General features: G+C 44.9%; 1 protein-coding gene across 1 annotated transcript in view; it reads left to right on the top strand.

Annotated features, from left to right (window-relative positions):
- The window catches only part of LOC142463799 (alpha-2,8-sialyltransferase 8F-like), a 106,231-nt gene that overhangs the window by 75,750 nt on the left and 10,163 nt on the right, over window positions 1–20,318 (top strand). The window contains exons 3-5 of the mRNA XM_075566630.1: window positions 8,505–8,591; window positions 14,995–15,139; window positions 16,681–16,793. Of these exons, the coding sequence (XP_075422745.1) occupies window positions 8,505–8,591; window positions 14,995–15,139; window positions 16,681–16,793 (345 nt within the window). The remainder of the gene's footprint in view (window positions 1–8,504; window positions 8,592–14,994; window positions 15,140–16,680; window positions 16,794–20,318) is intronic.

The raw sequence follows: 20,318 nt of genomic DNA, 5'->3' as shown, positions 1-20,318 counted from the left end.
ACTGTGCCCCCCTGCCTAGATTCCCCTAGGAGGTCAGGCAGAGCATTGGTCACCGGGTCCCGCATCGTGGGCTAAAAATAGCCAACACTGATGCCACACTCTGTTTGAAATATTCTCTAAGCATATAAATATTCTATTTCTACCTGTGTCTCCATCTAACTGTACAAAATAGTTGCACTCATTCATCTTCCTGAAAACCATGTACGGTCCAGACCAGGCAGCCATTAATTTGTTCTGCTGAGTGGACTTCAGAACAAGTACTTGCTGTCATGGGATGAATGATCTGCTACAGGCATTCTGGTCGAACCGAGTATTCTGCTTGGTCTGAGCCTCCCTGAGATTAGCCTGTGCTAACCCCATAAGCATTTCCAACCTATCCCTGAGATTTACCACATACTGAAGCACAGATTCATCAGTATTGGTAGTCTCCGCTTCCCATCCCTCATGGAAAAAGTTGAGGTCCCCGTACCCTGCAACCATATAGCAACTCGAAGGGGGAGAACCCGGTAGATTGTTGCAGTACCTCTCGGTATGCAAATAGCAAGTACTGCAGGTGAATTTCCCAGTCCTTCCCTTCAACTTATATAAAGGCTCGCAGCATCTGCTTCAGGGTACCATTGAACCTCTCACATAAACTGTTTGTCTTGGGGTGTTAAGGGGTTGTGCGCTGGTACTTCACCGAGCACGCATCCAAGAGACACTGTAACAATTCACTCATGAATTGTGACCCTTGATCAGTAAGAATCTCACTAGGGAAACCTACTCTAGTGAAGATAACTAATAATGACTTTGCTACTACCCTAGCATCGATGGTGGAATGTGCTACAGCCTCAGGGTACCTGGTGGCAAAATCCACCACCGTGAGTATGTAATGCTTGCCAGACCAACGAGGAATCATACATGTAGAGATAAAGTGATGCTCAAATACCTGGTCCTATATTCCTTAAATAGAGTCCATTCTTCTTGATAAAGTGCTGTAAAGATGAACCCCGCTTCAGCTAAATATTAAGTGAATGTATGGGAGTAAGGTGCTGGTGGGTGATGTGAGAAGTAAACAACATAGAGAAGAGAACCCACTTAAAGCACTCAATGCCCCCTATGAAGTGTAATGATAATTTTAAAAATAATCTTTAATGCTAAACTAATTAAAATAATGGGTGTTAAAATACATCAAATGACACACATATATATTAACCCTAAGATGAGTATACAGGTATGTGACACTCCGGGTTAATGTAATAGAGGGACAGTTTGAGGTGTATTAGATCAAACGTGTCCAGAGAACTGATATGCAGTATTCCCTAATTGTGGTAGTCAGGTATGAGCAAAGGTGGGGAGGGGCTGCAAAATCACCTGTCTTTGTTGAAAAACAAGTCCCAAGGTGATGGTAGTGGAAATGTGAGACTGGTCAAATGTTGCTATATATAGGCGCAAAATAAATGCACACCAATCAGTGTGTGCTCACTAGGTATATAATATATTGCTTCAATGATGGAAGATCAATATTGTATATTCTCCCACATGTGACCACCTAAAAAAACAGCTAATAAACTCCAAATCGGTAAAGAGCTGGTTGTAATACACAGAACACAAATACTATGGCTAATAGGTTCCTGTAAACGGTGTGGCTTTTGGTGTACCTATGCACATATTCATGAATGTGCTACCACCGTTGGGAATGCTTCTGCCACTAATATAGCTGTGTATAAGTATGACGAGACCTGTCTAGAGTGTCAAACAAGTCCCAAGGTGGACAACTGGGGAAATAGGAGATATAAGACTGATCGTAGTCCTACTAATAAGCAATACATACACACTGATCAAAGGGTGTGCACTCAGCATATAATATATTAATCCACTAATGGATAGTCAGTCACACATACCCCACATTAAACACCTAAAAATCAGATGGTAAACTCCAGGATATTAGAGAGCTAGCTGTCAACAATTAACATAAATGCCGTGACTAATAGACTCCTATAAACGGTGTGGCTTGTGTATACCTGTGCACATATTCATGAATGCGCTTCCACCGTCAGGAGTACTAATATCACTAATACAACAATGTATCCAAGGAGTTAAAGCAGCCCCAACCTCACCTAATGCTGCCGAGTCACCACACAGACTCCTGCCCTGGATAGAAGGGAGTACACGCGTGCAGTCTAGCAGCTGATTGCTCTGCAATTCAGAAGGCTGCCACGGAAGTCCTGACTGTGCGCGTGCACGTGACAGATGCCGACGCACGCGTTTCGCGATTAGAAACGCTTTCTCAAGGCTCAGTGTGAGGGGGAAGTCCCATTGATCGTAATAAAGTTTATATATGCATAAGTGTGTTTCTATTGGTTGGGGGTTTCACCCTAGAGGTGTGTCTATGTAGTGCTGCTGTATAGGCTCTAATACAGCACTAACAAGTGAACATAGGCTATCCTCAATCAAATAATTGATATAATCACAAAGACGTTGCAGCAGTGCATAAGAAAAGATTAAAGCACTTGATAAAGTGCATAGCCTGCACGAAACGTGTAGAAGGGCTCCTACCCTCGATTTTATGTGTTCCCAATAAAGTAACTATTTTTTGTCAGACCTGCTTTTCTCTCTTGTTGTGCGCTGCACACACTTACTTTGCAATGAGGAATCATGAGGGGTCCCACTACTGTATGTCCATAGCTACCCACTGGAAAGGTTCCCCAATTACGGTAGTGGGTTCAAGGGGTGCTTTCACATGATCACCCACTTTACCCACTCACTGGTAGGCATCACAGGAGCGTCAGAACTCTGCCACTGCCACAGATGCCCCCAGCCAGTAGTAATGCTGCAACAGCCATGCTCTCGTCCGAGTGACCCCCTGATGCCCCGGTAGGGGTATGGAGTGGGCTACCTGTAACAGTTGCTGCTTATACTTCCTCTGTACCACTGTCTTCTACCTGTCCAAACCCTATCTGGAGCTGTAGAAGCCTGCTCTCTATTCAAGAGCCCACAGAACCATAAGAACTGATCTGACCCACTGTCCAAGGCAGACCCGGGCGCTCTGAGTCTCATACCCTCCAAGCTGGGATCAGACTGCATCCCTAAACTGTGTCCCTAATTCTGGCCACCCACCCTTAGTCTCTAAGTCGGGGGAAAGGGGTACAGGTAAAGGGGAAGGTAATTCAGCACACAGTCGTGACTCAGTATGGCTTACGTGCCTGGTCTACTTGGAGACCCCTGGAACGGTTGGTCCCAAATGCAGGGGGACGGCAAAATCCTCAGGTGTACATCCTTTGCCCTGGCTCCTAGTAATCGCTGCAACAGAAGCCAGTTCTGCCGTAAAAACACAAGTTAGGTGCCCCAGGTCATTACCGAGGAGCACTTCAATATCTAACCCGGGAAATACCCCGACCTCCCTCATGCCACGTCCGGCACCTCAATCAAGGAATACCGAGGCAACTTGAATGGACCGTGGTCCACCATCTGGCATGGTCACCTGCATGTCATTGGAAGAGAAAAGGACCATATATGATGCACACTACTCTACTAGTAAAAATACAGCTGTTCAGCGCGGGCCAGCCTCCACGGTCCTCTGACAGCACCTCCGGCTGGAGTAGAACCTGCTCTGCCCCTCCACTCAATGTGGATCCCCAGCACTCCAGGAGGACTTGGTGGCAAAATCAAGATGGCCGCCGCTCGATCCCTCCCGGCGGCACGGCCTCCATTACGGCCACGAACCACCCATTCTCCTCGGGTTCACTCCTTGGATGGTGTGGGGGAGGTGCCGTCACTCGTCCCTGATGGCGCCGGTCATCTCCAGGAGTCTAGGGGGTTGTATAGCCCTGTTTATCTTCCCTGACAGAGCTCTGCAGACCTGCGTCTGTGGACATCTCTTTGAGAGACGTCCAGCTCCTCGGCGAGACTGTGAAATTCCTTTATGGCGATTTCCAGTTCTGTGAGGCGACTACTGATCTCTTTCAGTGCCTCCTCATTCTTCTGTTTCAGATTAGCAATCATTCTGTCAGACTTGCACTGTTTTTTATCCATGGTGCTAATAGTATCGTCCGCAGTATCTAGAGCAGTCCTTAGATCCTCCAATCTGGTCCTGGCCTCTGTGTAAATTGCGTGCAGCATCCTCTATAGTTTGTTTTAGGCTGCAGGGAATCTCGTGCCCCCATTTTTCTCTGCGGGATCTGCGGACATGTCTGATTCTTCCATGGTAAGTGGAGAACCACTTTTCTTTTTCCGCCTTTTTGTTTTGGTTGACTCCATCCCATCTGGTTTACTGGGGTCTGCTTCATTATTTCCGTGCTTATGTTGCGGTTGCGTAAGCTGGCGCACATTATCAGTGATATGCTACACCTGCTCTTGCTCCCGCCGATCACATTCGTCATCATAGAGACTGGTCTTTTCGGTGCCTACCGAGTTTATGCACCTCCAGCATCCTAGGGGTTTTTTGTGGGTGCGACTCGGTTCAGGTCCCACATAAGAGATATCTTCTTCCTCATTTGTATCCTTGTTGGACTGGAAGGGGCACTCTTCCGTGGAGTCGGGTTCATTGAGGGAACACCACATCTTATCCTCCATTTTGGTGCCATCAGGTGTATTCTTCTTCCTGACCTCGAGAGGCACTATTGCAACTTTTTTCCACTGTATTCGCTAGAACCCCAGCTGGTAGTCCTACATGTGAGCAGACATTGCTTGCACAGTTCATAGCTCTCACAGGCGTCTCTGTATACTTTTTTCTTTACATTGGTAGATTCTGAGACATTAGCAGTACTGTGCACAAATTATTTCTCATCAGTGATACTGGATGTGCACTTGCTAAGAAAACTTCTACATTTTCGTTGTGACCACTGCATGTTGCTTGCTGCGGCAGTTCCTTGGCTCGTTTTTCATTTAATTTCATCTGGCTGTTGCCCTTTTCCCAGGGCCACATAGGCATCTTCCTCATCATCAGAATAAGGCTTGGTCCCCGATGGCTGCTGCAGGTGCTGCAGGGACAAGAGCCGTACCTCAATGGTGCCGGGTCCGCTACAAGGGGTGGCCACCGCTCTGTGCGGTCCATTTTTCCTGCAGACAGGAAAATTGTGAGCAGAACTAGCGATGGAGTGTTAGGCCACGCCCCCAGCTGTTCAGACAATGAGGGTGAACCTGCCGGGTGATATCATGGTCGTGCCCCCCATCACTCCCCCGTCACACCCCCCCTGTCTGTCCCCGTGCAGCTCACTGCAGACCGGGGAACTTGGCTGCACACGCCACCAGCCTGGTAGGTGTGCGTGCAGTGCAGAAAGTGGGGCCGTAGCCTAAGGCCTGTAGGGACACTGCTCCATGTGGCTGGGCTCTTTACACCAGGAGCACCTATTTATTCTCCATTCTTGCAGAGTCTGTACTTAACTTCAGCGTGGCAGCCATTTATAAACGCACTTTTTTTCTCTTCACAAGTTGTGGGGTGGACTCTGGTAACAGCATCAGTTCCTTGTGTGGGTCACCGTCTGTCGCAGACTCCCCAGTCAAACTGTGGTGTTGTGGCTTTCTCCAGTGCAGTATAGTTTTCCTGCCTGGATGTGTTGCCCTTTAATTCTGGTCCCATCTGTTCTTTGTTTTGTTGCTCAGGCTGTTGCAGGAACTATATGCAGTCAAAAGCACTGGGCAGTCTCTGGGGCCCCTTTGAAATTCAAGGGCCACCTCTCATTCCAACATCTGTGCAGAGGTATACTCAGGGAGACCGATTTGGGGGATATTAAACATGGCTTTTTTTATCCTGTACCTTTAAACAGCCGTTTAAGGCAAAACATAATACAATGAAACAAACACCTACTCCACTTTGGACACTAAATAAACACTACATGCCCTAACTGTCTGACTGGCTGGATAGGCCAGTTCCCAGTCCAAAACATATAACACATTATCAGGGAACAATATATATGGAAGTCTTATCTGACTGTGCTAGTCTGCTGTCTCCAGAACCTCCATGTTCACTTGCAGATGCAAGCATTGCAGTCCTGCTGCTCTCAGGAAGTCTGTTGTCAGCACACAGCCCTGGTGTGTGCTCAAGACTCTCTCCTCTTGTCAGCACAGTTGTGTGCTAAGGAGTCTCTCTGCAGGCTTCTCTGCTCTCCTTTGTCAGTACAATGTGTCTGTGCTAAGGAGTCTCTCTCTCTGTGTGTGAGTTTTCCTACAGGAGGCTTTTCTAAAGCTCTGATTAGCCAGGTAGAGACTGGTTAGTTGACTGGCTGCAATTAACAAGCTCCCTGCTGGATTCCTCAGAGGCAGCTGGATTCCTCAGAGGAATAAGTTCCCGTTACAGGATCACTGCAGCCTCCTTCCATAACGAGAGCAACGTATGCTGTACTGTATACTGACCTGGGACATTTCCATGGTTAGGAGTTGAGGACTGGACCTGAAACACTATTAAATGTCTTATACAGGGAGATATGAATTAAACAGGGTCAGGGGAGGGGTTATAGAGGTGAGCGCTTCAAGGGGAAAGCCTATATATGTTGCTGAAGGGGAAATGCAGCTTAAAATTGTCTTAGAACTTATTCAAAATCCGGACTACCTAGGCCATTTTATGTCTTATCAATTGTATGGAAAATCCTATATAGGTTAGTGCTAAGTGGTAATGGGGCAAGTAAACAGGAAGACAAGAGGTGAATCTTCCACAGATCCCAGGTTACTGCACACTGGCTAATAGAATATATAGCAGGAATAAAGTGCTTGTGTTACTACAGGGAGTGGACTGAGGGGAGGATCCTGGTAATTGCACCCAGAATTGGGATAGAGCAATTACCTAAAATCCCTATGGGCAAAACAATAAACTTTTATTCAACATATATGTAGACGCACATTGTCACGACGCAATAAATCAGTGGATAATAAAAACAACTAAAACACAGGCACGGGTATATAAGGAGGTGGTGGTAGGATAAATATCAGATATACCACTGCTTAGATAGATACCTCCATTGATAGCTCCGATAGGGGTGGTAAGCGGTGAAGGTAAATATACCTAATGAAAATAGCAATATATGCTGGTGAATCACCTGAAGCCTGGGAGGGTGTAATGGGTGTCTGTTATGCAACTAGTATGGTAGTACCGGAGGAATGAGCCTCAGTCAATGTGGGTCATGAGAGCTGCAGATCAAAGGGATGACGTCATCGCGTTGACGTCGGAGGTCACGGGTGAGATCGCTCCTTTACAGGGAAGGGAGGGTGTCAGTTGCTGTACCGGGTACTCTTAACCGCAGCTACTTTGCCAGATTCTGAGCATTATACCGGCCTTTGCCGCTGCCTGTGAGACAGGAGAGTAGGGACTGCATAGGCTGCACGGGGTGACATTGCAATCGATAGAGCAGTGTGTAACGCAGCCGCATTGATCTGCAGCTCTCATGACCCACATTGACTGAGGCTCATTCCTCCGGTACTACCATACTAGTTGCATAACAGACACCCATTACACCCTCCCAGGCTTCAGGTGATTCACCAGCATATATTGCTACACTGGCGACACACTTTATCGCAGTGCGGCCAGATCCGCAAGCCGGGAGATTTCCCGGCTTGCTAGTGGCCGCCCCTCGGCGTGCCGCGCGTCATAGACGCGCGGTCACGCGTCTTCGGGAGCCTGCGCCCCCTGCACGCGCGTCCAGGGCTCCCCGAGGGAGCCCTGGTGTCCCGCGATCTGCGGGACGGCGGCAGGGGGTTCCGGGGGACCCGGCGGACCCGGCAGCGGGAGGGAGAGCGCCCCGATCGGAGGGCGCTCTTCCGCTGCTTCGGCGCGCGCCCGTCACACTCGGGCGCGCGCCAGGCTACTGCTGCGGCACAGAACGGGCAAATGCTCGAATAAACTGTGCCGCAGCAGTATTTTCATTAGGTATATTTACCTTCACCGCTTACCACCCCTATCGGAGCTATCAATGGAGGTATCTATCTAAGCAGTGGTATATCTGATATTTATCCTACCACCACCTCCTTATATACCCGTGCCTGTGTTTTAGTTGTTTTTATTATCCACTGATTTATTGCGTCGTGACAATGTGCGTCTACATATATGTTGAATAAAAGTTTATTGTTTTGCCCATAGGGCATTTTAGGTAATTGCTCTATCCCAATTCTGGGTGCAATTACCAGGATCCTCCCCTCAGTCCACTCCCTGTAGTAACACAAGCACTTTATTCCTGCTATATATTCTATTAGCCTGTGTGCAGTAACCTGGGATCTGTGGAAGATTAACCTCTTGTCTTCCTGTTTACTTGCTATGTTAGTACCATCCCTTTGCACCGGCTACATTATCTGCTATCTGGTGAGCGGTGTACTATCAGTTATTTTATATAAGTGGTAATGGGGCCTGCAACGCATTACAAATATCCTATTTTCACCCTTTATCTCTATTAAAACCCTGTTACATTGACCATCATGTGTCCTAACAATGGCAGGAAAGTTGCTATATATCAGGGTATATATTAACTGCTATATATGCTGCTATGAAATAAGGGGTTATAATTAATTCTCTTATTAATATTATATGTACCTCTTAGGTTGAAAATGGACACATTCATTCAAAATGTCGTGGCTATCCAAAGATGCCCTTTTACTGAAAACCCAAAGTACCTTGAACAATTAAGGTGAGTGTATATAATCAGCTGTTTAACCTGAAAAAAATATATATATATATTATAATATATATATTACATGCAGGAGTACTGCAGTATGTGTTTTCCAGCATGCAGATGGTTAAATTCCTCCTGCAAAGGTTAGCTACAGGTGTAGCTATTTAGAAGACAGAACTCCTGAATGACAGGGTTTTTAAAAAGCCGGCAGGCAGCTGCTTGCAGAGAGAGATAGACTTCTCCCCATCCAGGAGGAGACTGGTTGGTCTGGCTACCTGTTCCAGAGCCTGCAAGAGACAGCACAGGTGGCTGTGGGGACTGCCAAGAAGGATATGCCTGGGACCTGCAGGACCCTGTGGCCATGAACTGCATGAGCCATGAGGGCCAGACAGCGCCATGGCTATGAACAGTTAAAGATTTGAGACTGCTGAGGGAGCAGGGCTGTCCTGTCCAGATTGCTGTAACAGAGGGATTTCCTGGACTCTCTTGGGACCAAGTTCCCACAGCAAAACAGATAAGGATTTTATATTGTCATATATAGAATATCTGTAAACATGAGTGTGTTTTGGGCTGGTAACCAGTTTTGCTGACTAGCCAATTAGAGAGGGTGCTGCTGTGTAGTCAGTCTTATAAAGAGGAGTAGGCTTTACTTTTATGGTTTTGTTTCCTTAAACGGACAGTGTCCCTATTGTTTTGTTTATCCCCTGTAAATAAAACCCAGTTCAACGAATTCTAGAGTTTCCTGCAGGGGGTTAATTTGCAAGGATAAATCAAACACCAACAGGCCCACCGTCCCTTTAAGTCAAAACAAAACATAAAAATAACACCTATTCCCTTTAGGGAAAAGTAACTACACTGTAGCTTTAACCCTTACTAACTGGATGGCCAGCCCAAAAACATGCCCTGGCATATGCAATAATCTACACGGTCTCTACACACAACAATAAAGGGTTTTGCTTATTTGTTAGTCCAGGTTTCGAACAGACGTCCCCGCTTCAGCGCGGCCTCGCGGCCTTCCTTCCAAGGGGAGCTCGACCCCAATAGAGCTCAGAGAATCTCTCTTCTATAAGTCCAATGCCAAGTACAGGAAATCCCCACTTCAACATGGTCTCTCATCCTACCTTCTTCCTGGGAACAACAACCCAGGCAGTCCCAGCAGACTCTCTGACCACCATCCAGTGTGCCCAATGAACTGTGTCAGCCTTCCTAGCTTCTCTGGGGAAAATGTCTCTCTCTCTCTGCAGCTTCCCGTGTCTGTCTTAAAACACTTCCTTGATCATTCAGACCGGGCTGATTAGCTGCACCTGAGGCTACCTTATCCAGGGGAAATTAACTCCATGTATGCTGAAAATTCCATTAGCTGCTAGTTCTCAAGTCCAGAAGGACAGTGACTCCGTCACAATATAAATATATATATATATAAAACAATTAGTGCGCAAATTCAAACACCTTCCAATTGCACCTATGTGTAAATAACATGCAATATGTTCCCATGATGCTGAAGGGGTAACCAGGCTCACTAATAAAAGTCAAGCCCACTTGGTTGCCCCTGATCCATGTTTTGGGGTCCTAGAGTGTCAGCTCTTGGATCTGCCTGTCATGTATGTACTGATGTGTCTGTATGTAAAATGAGCGACAATAAAGAATTTTTGTTTTTGCCTTTCCAGGAGTGCCAGCAAGCAGAGATTGCTAGGCTATGAGGTTCAGGATGGGTTTTTGCAGAGAAACTCTTTACAGATTGTGGCTATGTAGCGGGGTTCCAGAGTTACTGTATACCCCAAAAATTTAGCTGGGAATCAGGTAGGATTCTCGTATACATTGAAGCACATTGCTGCGGTCAAAACCGTACCCTGAAAACGTTCTTGCAGCAGTCCCTGCTTCAGAACAGACCAGAAAGGTAATAGGGGATCAAGTTATCCCCAGAACAGTACAGGGATCCCTAGTATAAAGGGGTGCCCAGTTCATGCCCATGTCACCCTGACCCTGGTATAGGGGTTCAGGGGGGTGCTCCAGCTATAGGATAAAGCTGCAAGGTTTATTTTGTGCTAAAATGTAAAGTCAGGTTTTTGTAGTATGGCGGGGGTATGTCTAGTGAGAATAGACAGTATACATTCTTATTCTATCCCTGGCACCAAAGAAATACTTAGATATTTTTAGCAAGACACAGTATAAAAGTATAGTTTATTAAACTGTGTGTTTTAAAACATATGCTTTGTGCACAGGACATCTAGGGATGAAAGGCCCAGAGGATGTTCAAGGTGTGATTCAATTATCCACATCCTCAGATCAAAGGGAGCAATGTGCCTGTCCATTTGGTCTACCCAGACTGGCCAAAGTCTCTCACTTTGGGAGGCATGGAGGGAAGCACGGGCAGAGAGGCCATATTTCACCTGCCCCTGGGTTCAGTCAGATGTTTAAGAAACCCCGTTTTTATTACTGGTTTGTTTCAGATTGGTTGCTAGTGAAATTCCTCACGCTCCTGATAGGGAGATAGAATTCTGTAAATGGAACTGAGAGTTTTTAAAAACCCTTATGCAGCTCAGATTTGGCAGTTCTCTAAGTTTCTCTCAAGATTTTAAAGTTTTCCAGATTCCAAGCAGCAAGGGAATCTTAGCCCTTTGGAGAGAGAGAGAGGGAGCTGTTGTGGTTGTAACTGCATGGTGGTTTCAGTTCTAAGACTTTTTAGGGTAAGCTTGGCGATAAGCCCCTACACCTAGGAAAGTCTTTTTTCTGTAAATTATGTAACATTGTGTGTTTGCCTTTTCCTGTGAATAAATGTACCATTTATTCATTATCTTGTTTTGCTCTGTGAAATTACCCTGGTATAAAGGTGTAAATACCTGGTCTCCCATGACAGTTCCTATTATATGCTGCTATATTGCCTTGGGTCCCACACTGAAACCCCAAAGATAGATACAGTACAAGAGAAAAATGACAAAAGCGCAGATAATGGAAGTAATGATAAATACATATAATAGCAAATGCTCAAATAAGCTAGCTAACTAATTACAATATAATTGGCTCGCAAGGCCCCCAGTAGAAAAGCATGGAAAAGGATCCTGAAATTGAAAAAAGGTGCAAATAGTGAAGTACAGTGTAAGAAGGGATCTATATAAGCAAATGGGTGGACTGCCACTTACAATATGGCAATAAAAATCAGCATTGTGGGATGAGATCCCTGTACCGCAATAGATTTGGCTTTTGTACACTCCACACCTGTGGACAAACAGAAAACAGCTGATCGACAAACTCTTGGACTTCAGCACACCTGGCTTCCTCCTCGCCTCCTTGTCACTGGCAGGTGAAGTCAACGAAGTCGGACACGCCCTTTGCGCTTAGATGTAGATCGCACAAACCAGTGGATCTTTGTGGCTTGCTGCTCCCAGATATTAGTCACTGAATATTGTAAGTCAGGTCTATTTAGGCAACTCAGCAGTTACCAACTTAACCCGGCATGTTTCATTTCAAAAGAAACTTCCACAGCTGCGAGCTGGGACCCAAAATTATCTTTCGTCACCCGCTGGAAGGGTTCCCCAATCACCGGTAGCAGCCTAAGGGGGGGATTCACCCGATCACCTTGCCACCCCACTTGCTGGCAGGTATCACAGGTGCGGCAGGTTGCTGATGCCTCCCGAGATACCCCCAGCCAGTAGGAACTCTGGGTCAGCCTGGCTTTCATACAGGTAACCCCCCGATGCCCCACTAGTAGGATCACATGCGCTAAGTGCAGCAACTGTGCATGGTACTTACTAGGTATCACAAACTGACATTTGGCTGTCCATGGTCTGTCCGGCTGGATCAACTGGGCTGCCTATCCAGGTGATGGCCTGGGCTGCTGGGGTCCATTGCCCAGCCCCTGCACCCTGGGTCCAGAAAAGCTTGGGACAGTCGCGTTCCATGTGCCCTGTCTGGTTGCACAGTCATACATGGGCAAACTCAGTGGGCACTGGCTGGGTGCTGGCAGCCAGGAACTTACGCTGGTTCAGGCAGAATCAAGCTGTCGAGGGCTATAAATGCACATACACACACACACACACATACATACACACACACACACATAGAGATGTAGTACTGACAGGTAGGGGGTAATGGAGGGCTTAACCTTTATTAAAAGCAGTCACATCTACCCCTACTGTCCAGGTATAACAAAGCTGCTCCTCAAATTTCAGGTATCCTTAATTGGAATGTCCTAAAATGTGATCCTTTGCTGGGAGATGCTTTATTAGAGCATCCAACAATTATTTTCAAAAGACATAGGAATTTAAAAAATATTCTTGCCCCAACGGTTCTTAGAGATACCACTAAAGTGTCATCAGGTACAGATATAGCCTGTTATGCGAGTTATCTGCGATTTAACCTGTGTTAACTGTGGCCTGAAGGCAGGCAGAAATTGAAATTTAGCGTTGTCTGCAATGCCGGACAGAAACTCAAGTAGGCGATCGCGAATTGCCATCTGCCGGAGAGGCGCCGAACTGCAAACAACCAAATCAGAATTCAGTCTAACTGTGTAATACAGGTGTGTATAACAACACAAAGAGTTGTTTGCATAGAGTTTAATTGGATGTATATTGATTACAGTATATCTGCCAAGAAAAATGACAGCTGTCCGCGCTTTTGTTGAGTGGAGCCGGAGAAACCAACATGCTATATCTGTAACTGATTAACGTCTAAAATTACAGGTTGTTTCGAGTGTGTAACTAGTAGATATATCACTTGTGATAATCTAGATACCACAGATTCAAAATGTTTTGCTTCAGGAAATTCAGATAAAATACAAGATTGTATTAATTGTAATGTCAAGTTTGAAGTTTATTTGATTTTATGCCCATGCAAAAAATATTATGTTGGTAGGACAAAAATACCCTTTAAAACGAGATTTCTGGAACACAAGGAATATACAGCATGGTTATGACTCATTGTCTGCCCAGGCATTTTTGTAAAATTCATAACAAAGAAAGGACATACTATAAAGGGTCGGAGAATCAAAGGGATTGAGGTGGTGCATAAAGATGCAAGAGGGGGAGGCCACCTTTTAGCATTACGCACAAGAGAAACCTTTTGAATCCACCAGCTCAATACTCTACAACTGCATGGATTACATTTGGATATAGACCTAGAAGCTTTTCTATGATCTGTATGTAACCTGTATTATTTAACATTTTAAAAGCACTATATGTACTATGTAAGAGCTACAGTGCAGTTAAAACGGGTTAAAAACCAGAAGTGCCCTGTAAGGGATGTGCGCAGCGGGTAATACACTGGAGATGTTTTAAGATAAATAAACGAAGGCTTTATTAGCCAGGAGCTTTAAACAGAAACACAATTAGAGCAGAAAATAATAACCAGGCCTACTTTTGGACATGGTCCAAAGAGTAGTTGTAGGCAGGGTGCTCTCCACGTCAGACCAGGGACTGTGGTGGTGTCTGTGGGAGGAGGGGGGGAGATCACTCTGGCAGGTTCCAGGGACCAATGCTGTCTGGAACAGAGAGATTATCTCTTCCCCTGGGATCTCTCTAGCAGCACAGATTCACCCTGTCTTAGAGATTACCTTCTGTCTGTGCAGCAGACTTTTAAGTTTGCTTTATGAGCCAGGTGGAGGCTGGTCAATTAACATAAAAAAATAGAATGAATTAGCACTCACCCTGTGTAACACAATTCAGCTAGAGGGGCTGTGACTCTGCATCCACACCGCAAGATGCATACAACTATACAAAAAACAAATACAAATAATAAAACAGGACTTACTAAAGCTAAAGACAGGCTTTATTTTGGAAGCCTTTTGAGACACGTATAAGGCCCTAATATTTATAGTGAAAATAATCTAAGAAAAAGGGTGCACAAAAACAGATATATATACAGTACTTCCCATGCTTATACCAGCAGCAGATAAATCTCGACCCCACTCCCTGCCGGCTTAACAGTTTCTCTTATGGTACTGGAGAGGTAGACTTCAGGCCCCACCACTAGGGTACAAATATTAACACAATAATAACAGGGATATTAACAATATTAACAGGAAAATAAAGAAGGATTACATTAATAGTACAAATGTAAGCCTTTTACATTTTATCTAGTTTAAAATGTTAAAATAGAAAATAGAGGAAGAAAAAGATAATTTAACAACTTTATAATGGTACACGGTAATTACTCTGAATATTACGAGAGGAACCTTATAACTATCAGGATGATAATAATGTGATTGTAATCATCTGTGCTGGAAATTTATATTTCATGTGTTTTTTATGTATTCTGTATCTTTTACTAAATAATAAAATATTTTTAAAATGTTTTTATTGTCATTAGGTCACTTTGCTCTTAAATGGGATTGACCCTTTAATTTATTAAACATGTCACTGTCATTAGGTAACTTTGCTTCTTTGTGGGAATTTGTTAACATAAACATGTCATTTAATTTTAGGACGGAGCTTCGGAAATGCTGCAACGCCAGCGATCAACTCATAGTAACACAGAACAACACCCGGATCGACGACATCCTAAATTATGAGACACAGCAGAAGAAAACAATCAAAGTCGACAAGAAAATTCATCAAATGCTTCCTAATGTACGATCAGAAATCCTTTATATCCCCCCAAAAATCTACATCTGTTAGTTCAATACTCCAATTCCCGGAACTAATGTGTAGAGTACATAGGTTACCATGTTCACATCTCCATGACGTAAAACAGGAACAGACGTCATGTGTTGAGTTTACATGATATTCAAAGCTAATTATATGCAAAAACAATGTCAAAACCACATCTCATTGCAATAGGCTTAACAGCCATTATTGTACAGTTACATAACGTTGAGTTATCTTCCAATAAGTAAGTACATATTAGCATTACTGCTATCCAGGTAGTGAAATAGAGCTTTTACTGGAGAGGAGAGTGGAGAGGAAAATAATGCTACGTGTATAATAGTTCAATCATGCCTAACTGTGGTGTTACACTGATCCAGACCCTGTAAAAGCCCTATTTTAGGGTCTAAAAAAGATTAATGCCAAGTTTAAGTCCCTGTTTTAAACTTAGCAGACTTTAGTGAATAGGCGATGCTATAATTTGCATATCATTTACATCTCATTATCACTAACATCTGTTATCATTAACGAGGAGAAAACATGGTTTAACTTTATGTTGGATTAACGACGTTTAGAGTGAGTTTTTGTTTTTCTCTTTCCACCATATTACAAGTCCCCTTTAATCTTTCCCCTATTAGAAATCCCCTTTACTTTCTCCATAAATCCCCTTTACTCACACTCCTCCTCCCCCCCCACCCCCCCCCCCCCCCGATATTAGAAATCCGCTTTAATCACACGTGGGAACTAGACCCAAAACATTGTGCTCAAAGAGCGTCCTGATATCTGAGATTTGCAGACACACAAATAGCATTCCATTTAAGGATATATATTCAATAGCTGTAAATCTCTTTTTGAGCCATATTAAAGTCAATGTGTGATGATTGATTCTGTATTGGCATTTAGCATGTCTACTTCCATGATGAAGTCTCTGTGCGTGAAACCGGATAAGTGAGAGATTGTGGGGGTGCGGAGGGTAGAAAGACATTTTGAATATTCACAGGTCTATACTGTACATACTGTAGCAGGCACTGTAAGTGTTTTTGGTTGATGAGCCGAGGATGGATCAATGCAAATCCCAATAAGAACTGTTATGTTCAATACCCAAGGAAAAATCTAAATTCAAAGGTACTCACTGGATCCATTAGCAGCTCCTTGACATGCTTCCGAGGATACGAAGAAATCGAGCTCAGCCAATAAGCAAACATTCAGGACTGGATAAATGCTGGTAAAAGTTATTATTTTATTCCAACATCAGACAGGTACAAAATAATTAAAGCGTTCACGCTTTGAAACACTTTGTCAAAGACTCTGACATAAAGTCAATAGATAATAACTTTTACCATGATCTTCATTTGTGCTTATTGGCTATGCTCCATTTTATCCTGCTCGTTTCCTGGATTTCTTCTAGAGATTTACTCTTTCCCTCTTTTAGACCAAAACATTTAGATTTTTTTTTAGAACCAAAACAGAAAACAAAAAATCCCTCTCTTGGTTAAAATCCTAATCTATTTTATTTTGCCCTGTAGGCTATGCCGTTCCCAAGAAAACCCCTTAAAAAGTGCGCTGTGGTTGGTAATGGGGGAATTTTACTAAACAGCTGCTGTGGTTCAGAAATTGACCGCGCTGATTATGTTTTCAGGTAACTGTTTCCATACTCCAATTTATTCTGAATGTGTGAAATATATACTGTATATAGGTTTGTTACATTCTATTTTTAATTCTATAAATGTCTCCGACAAGCAAGTCAGCCACTGGGTATTGTACCTGCTAGGCTATGTACTGTTTGTATGTTTTTATGTATCTGGCATACAGTATGACATCATACTGGTGGCATCATAATGAAAATAGCTTGGTGGCAGATAAGAAGAGTCAGATAGCCATAATGTTTACATAGAAAGCAGAAAAAGAAAGGAAGAGAGGAAGTCAGTTGGCACGTGACGAGAAAGCAAGAATGTTGGAGAAGGAGAGGAAGGTGGAAAGAATTGGGGACATCATAAGGTATTAAAGGAAAGTGATGGGGGGAAAGAGATGAGGAGGGAGAGAGAAGGGGAGGATGGGGAGAAGGAGCGGCATGAGGAGAAATTAAGAATTCTGGAGAAATAGAGAGACAGAAAGAATTGGCGACATCATAAGGTATTAAAGGAAAGTGATGGGAGAAATAGAGGTTTCTTAAAATTCCCAAACAACACCGGTTACTTTCAGCTAGTATGGAGATATATACTGTATATATATTTATCTTCTTCAGCCTCTGTGTAGCCACTCCTGAAATAAGGCTTCCCCAATGATCTTTTGCGGTTACAAGCCTGTCTTCTCCATGATGCTCCACTGCAGTTACAAGCCTGTCTTCTCCATGTTGTTGCAAAAATATTCTGATTTCATCCTCCCATCTTACGATTGGTCATCATGTTTGTACATAGATATATACAATTATATATATATATATATATATATATATATATATATATATATATATATATATATATACTGCACCGACACACTTTATTCGAGCAAATACCCAGTATGTACCTGGCAGATACCTGGAATGCGCCGCTCCTCACCTCTGACAAGCCCCGTTGCATTTGCCTTCCCAGCCTGGGTTCATGCCTGGCTGACGGGCGGCTGATCTGTTAAATGATAATGATTAGGATTTAATAGGCTGCAATGCTTCGCGTGTCTACCAGATGGCATAAATTCATGAATTGTAATGCAGTATATATATATATACTGTGCAGTATTGCAGCCAGCGGGAATAAAATGCTTCAATCCCTGCCTGGAAAATACCTCAATGCACTCGGGCAGAAAACAGTCACAAACCTCAATACACCCGGGTATACCCGAATTCGTGGGACTAGCCGAGCTCGAATAAAGTGTGTCGCCAGTGTATGTATATACAGTGCTTGACAAATCACCCACAAATCTACTCGCCGAACCAAAAAATTTACTCGCCACCTAGTCCCGCCCCAAACCCCGCCTTTAGTCCCGCCCCTAGTCCCGCCCCCAACCCCATCTCTAATCCCGCCCCCAGCCCCGCATTTAAAAAAACCATAAATGAAATAAATTGAATAAATTCCTAGTAAGAACATTCGTTTTTGACATAAGTTTATTTATTGTATTACATTATACTACAATTAGTCCTTGTGTATAAATGTCAAATCTAGAAAAAAAGCCAGATGTGAATGACTAGTTTCCTGAACCCCTTAACCAGTGTCTGGACGTCCCCACTTCACAATATTTAAAGCAGCAATCCCGCCTGGGATCTTACCTGATCTGCAGTCCGTCAATGTCCAGGTACCCTCATTCCCGCAATGTTATACATTGGAGGGGATGTGTTCCCTACCAGTCTTCTGGGTTAGGGGGGGTTCCGATGTCTCCTGTGTGAAGCTTGAGTCAGATCTGGAAGAAAGCAGTATAGGTTATTTCGGTGTAGTGTAGGGCAGTTAAGATATACAGGGTAAATAAGAGATCCAGATCCAGAGTGTGAGACAGAGAGACGGAGAGAGAGGGTGAGAGAGATGGAGAGAGAGGGTGAGAGAGACGGAGAGAGAGGGTGAGAGAGACGGAGAGAGAGGGTGAGAGAGACGGAGAGAGAGGGTGAGAATGACGGAGAGAGAGGGTGAGAGAGACGGAGAGAGAAGGTGAGAGAGACAGAGAGAGTGTGAGAGAAACGGAGAGAGTGTGAGAGAGACGGAGGGTGAGAGACAGAGAGAGGGTGACTGTGGGGGGATGGGGTGACTGGGTGGGGTGATTGGGGGTGTGGGGTGACTGGGTGGGGTGATTGGGGGTGTGGGGTGACTGGGTGGGGTGATTGGGGGTGTGGGGTGACTGGGTGGGGTGATTGATTGGGGGGTGGGGTGATTGGGGGGTGGGGTGATTGGGGGGGGGGGGGGGTGATTGTGGGGGTGGGGTGATTGGGGGGGTGGGGTGATTGGGGGTGTGGGGTGACTGGGTGGGGTGATTGATTGGGGGGTGGGGTGATTGATTGGGGGTGGGGTGATTGGGGGGTGGGGTGATTGGGGGGGTGGGGTGATTGGGGGTGGGGTGATTGTGGGGGTGGGGTGATGGGGGGGTGGGGTGATTGGGGGTGTGTGGTGATGGGATGTCTGACTTGGTGGGGATTACTGACTGTCTGACTGGGTGGGATGACTGGGCAGGGGGTGGGATGACAGACTATGACTGACTTTTGACTGACTGGGTGGGGGTGTGATTGACTTTTAACTGACTGGGTGGGGGGGGGGTGACTGACCCCCCCCCCATTACTTACCCGTGCAGAGAAGGAAGGGCGGTTTGAAGTCATGGCAACTCCAAGCCGCGTCACAGCCAGAGGGTTTTTTTTTTTTTTTCGAGCAGGGGATTTTGTTATTGCAGAGCAGGGGAAAAGCTACTGGCCACGAGCCAATATCCGATCGCAGCTGGCGAGTTGGCGACCGGGTTTGTCGAGCACTGTATATATATATACATATACATATACGAAGAAAAATTACAGTGCGTTTAACCAGATGATGCAAATTAACCACAGACAAGCCATGCAAAGACCTCGCTTAGGGACAGAAATTTCTTTTTTTGTGCCCTACTGTTTACAAATATATACAGGCAGTCCTCGTTTTACAATGCTTTGTTTTTCAATGAATGGCTTATCTACCGCTATGCAATGCATACCTATGTTCATTTTTACAACGCCAAATCGGCTTATCTAACGCTATTACGACGCTTTGCAACATTGTGTGTGTGTGTGTGTGCATGTGTGTGTGTGTGTGCATGTGTGTGTGTGTGTGTGTGTGTGTGTGTGTGTGTGTGTGTGTGTGTGTGTGTGTGTGTGTGTGTGTGTGTGTGTGTGTGTGTGTGTGTGTGTGTGTGTGTGTGTGTATATATATATATATATATGTATATATGTAGCCCTGGTAAGAAATAGGGCTATATATCTATCCTCCTTCTGGTGTAAGCCCTGCTAAGGGCAGGCCGCCAGTAGTTATCATGGGTTTCCCCTGCTTAAAGCCCTGCCTTGATTGGTGGAGTTGGGCCCCCTGACTCTGTGTGGAAGGCAAGAGACACAGGGGAGGGGCCTGCTGACATCAGGAGGGGTGGGGCTGTCTAAATTTAGTTGCCTGATCCTGTCAGTGGCAGTAGGTGTGAGAGGAGTTCTGTCTTGGGAGTGAGAGGAGAGAGT

The sequence above is a fragment of the Ascaphus truei genome, chromosome 12 (genome assembly GCF_040206685.1).
Source record: "Ascaphus truei isolate aAscTru1 chromosome 12, aAscTru1.hap1, whole genome shotgun sequence".
NCBI lineage: Eukaryota > Metazoa > Chordata > Amphibia > Anura > Ascaphidae > Ascaphus > Ascaphus truei.
The sequence above is the reverse complement of the archived record's forward strand: the minus strand, read 5'-3'. Positions and strand labels throughout refer to the sequence as shown.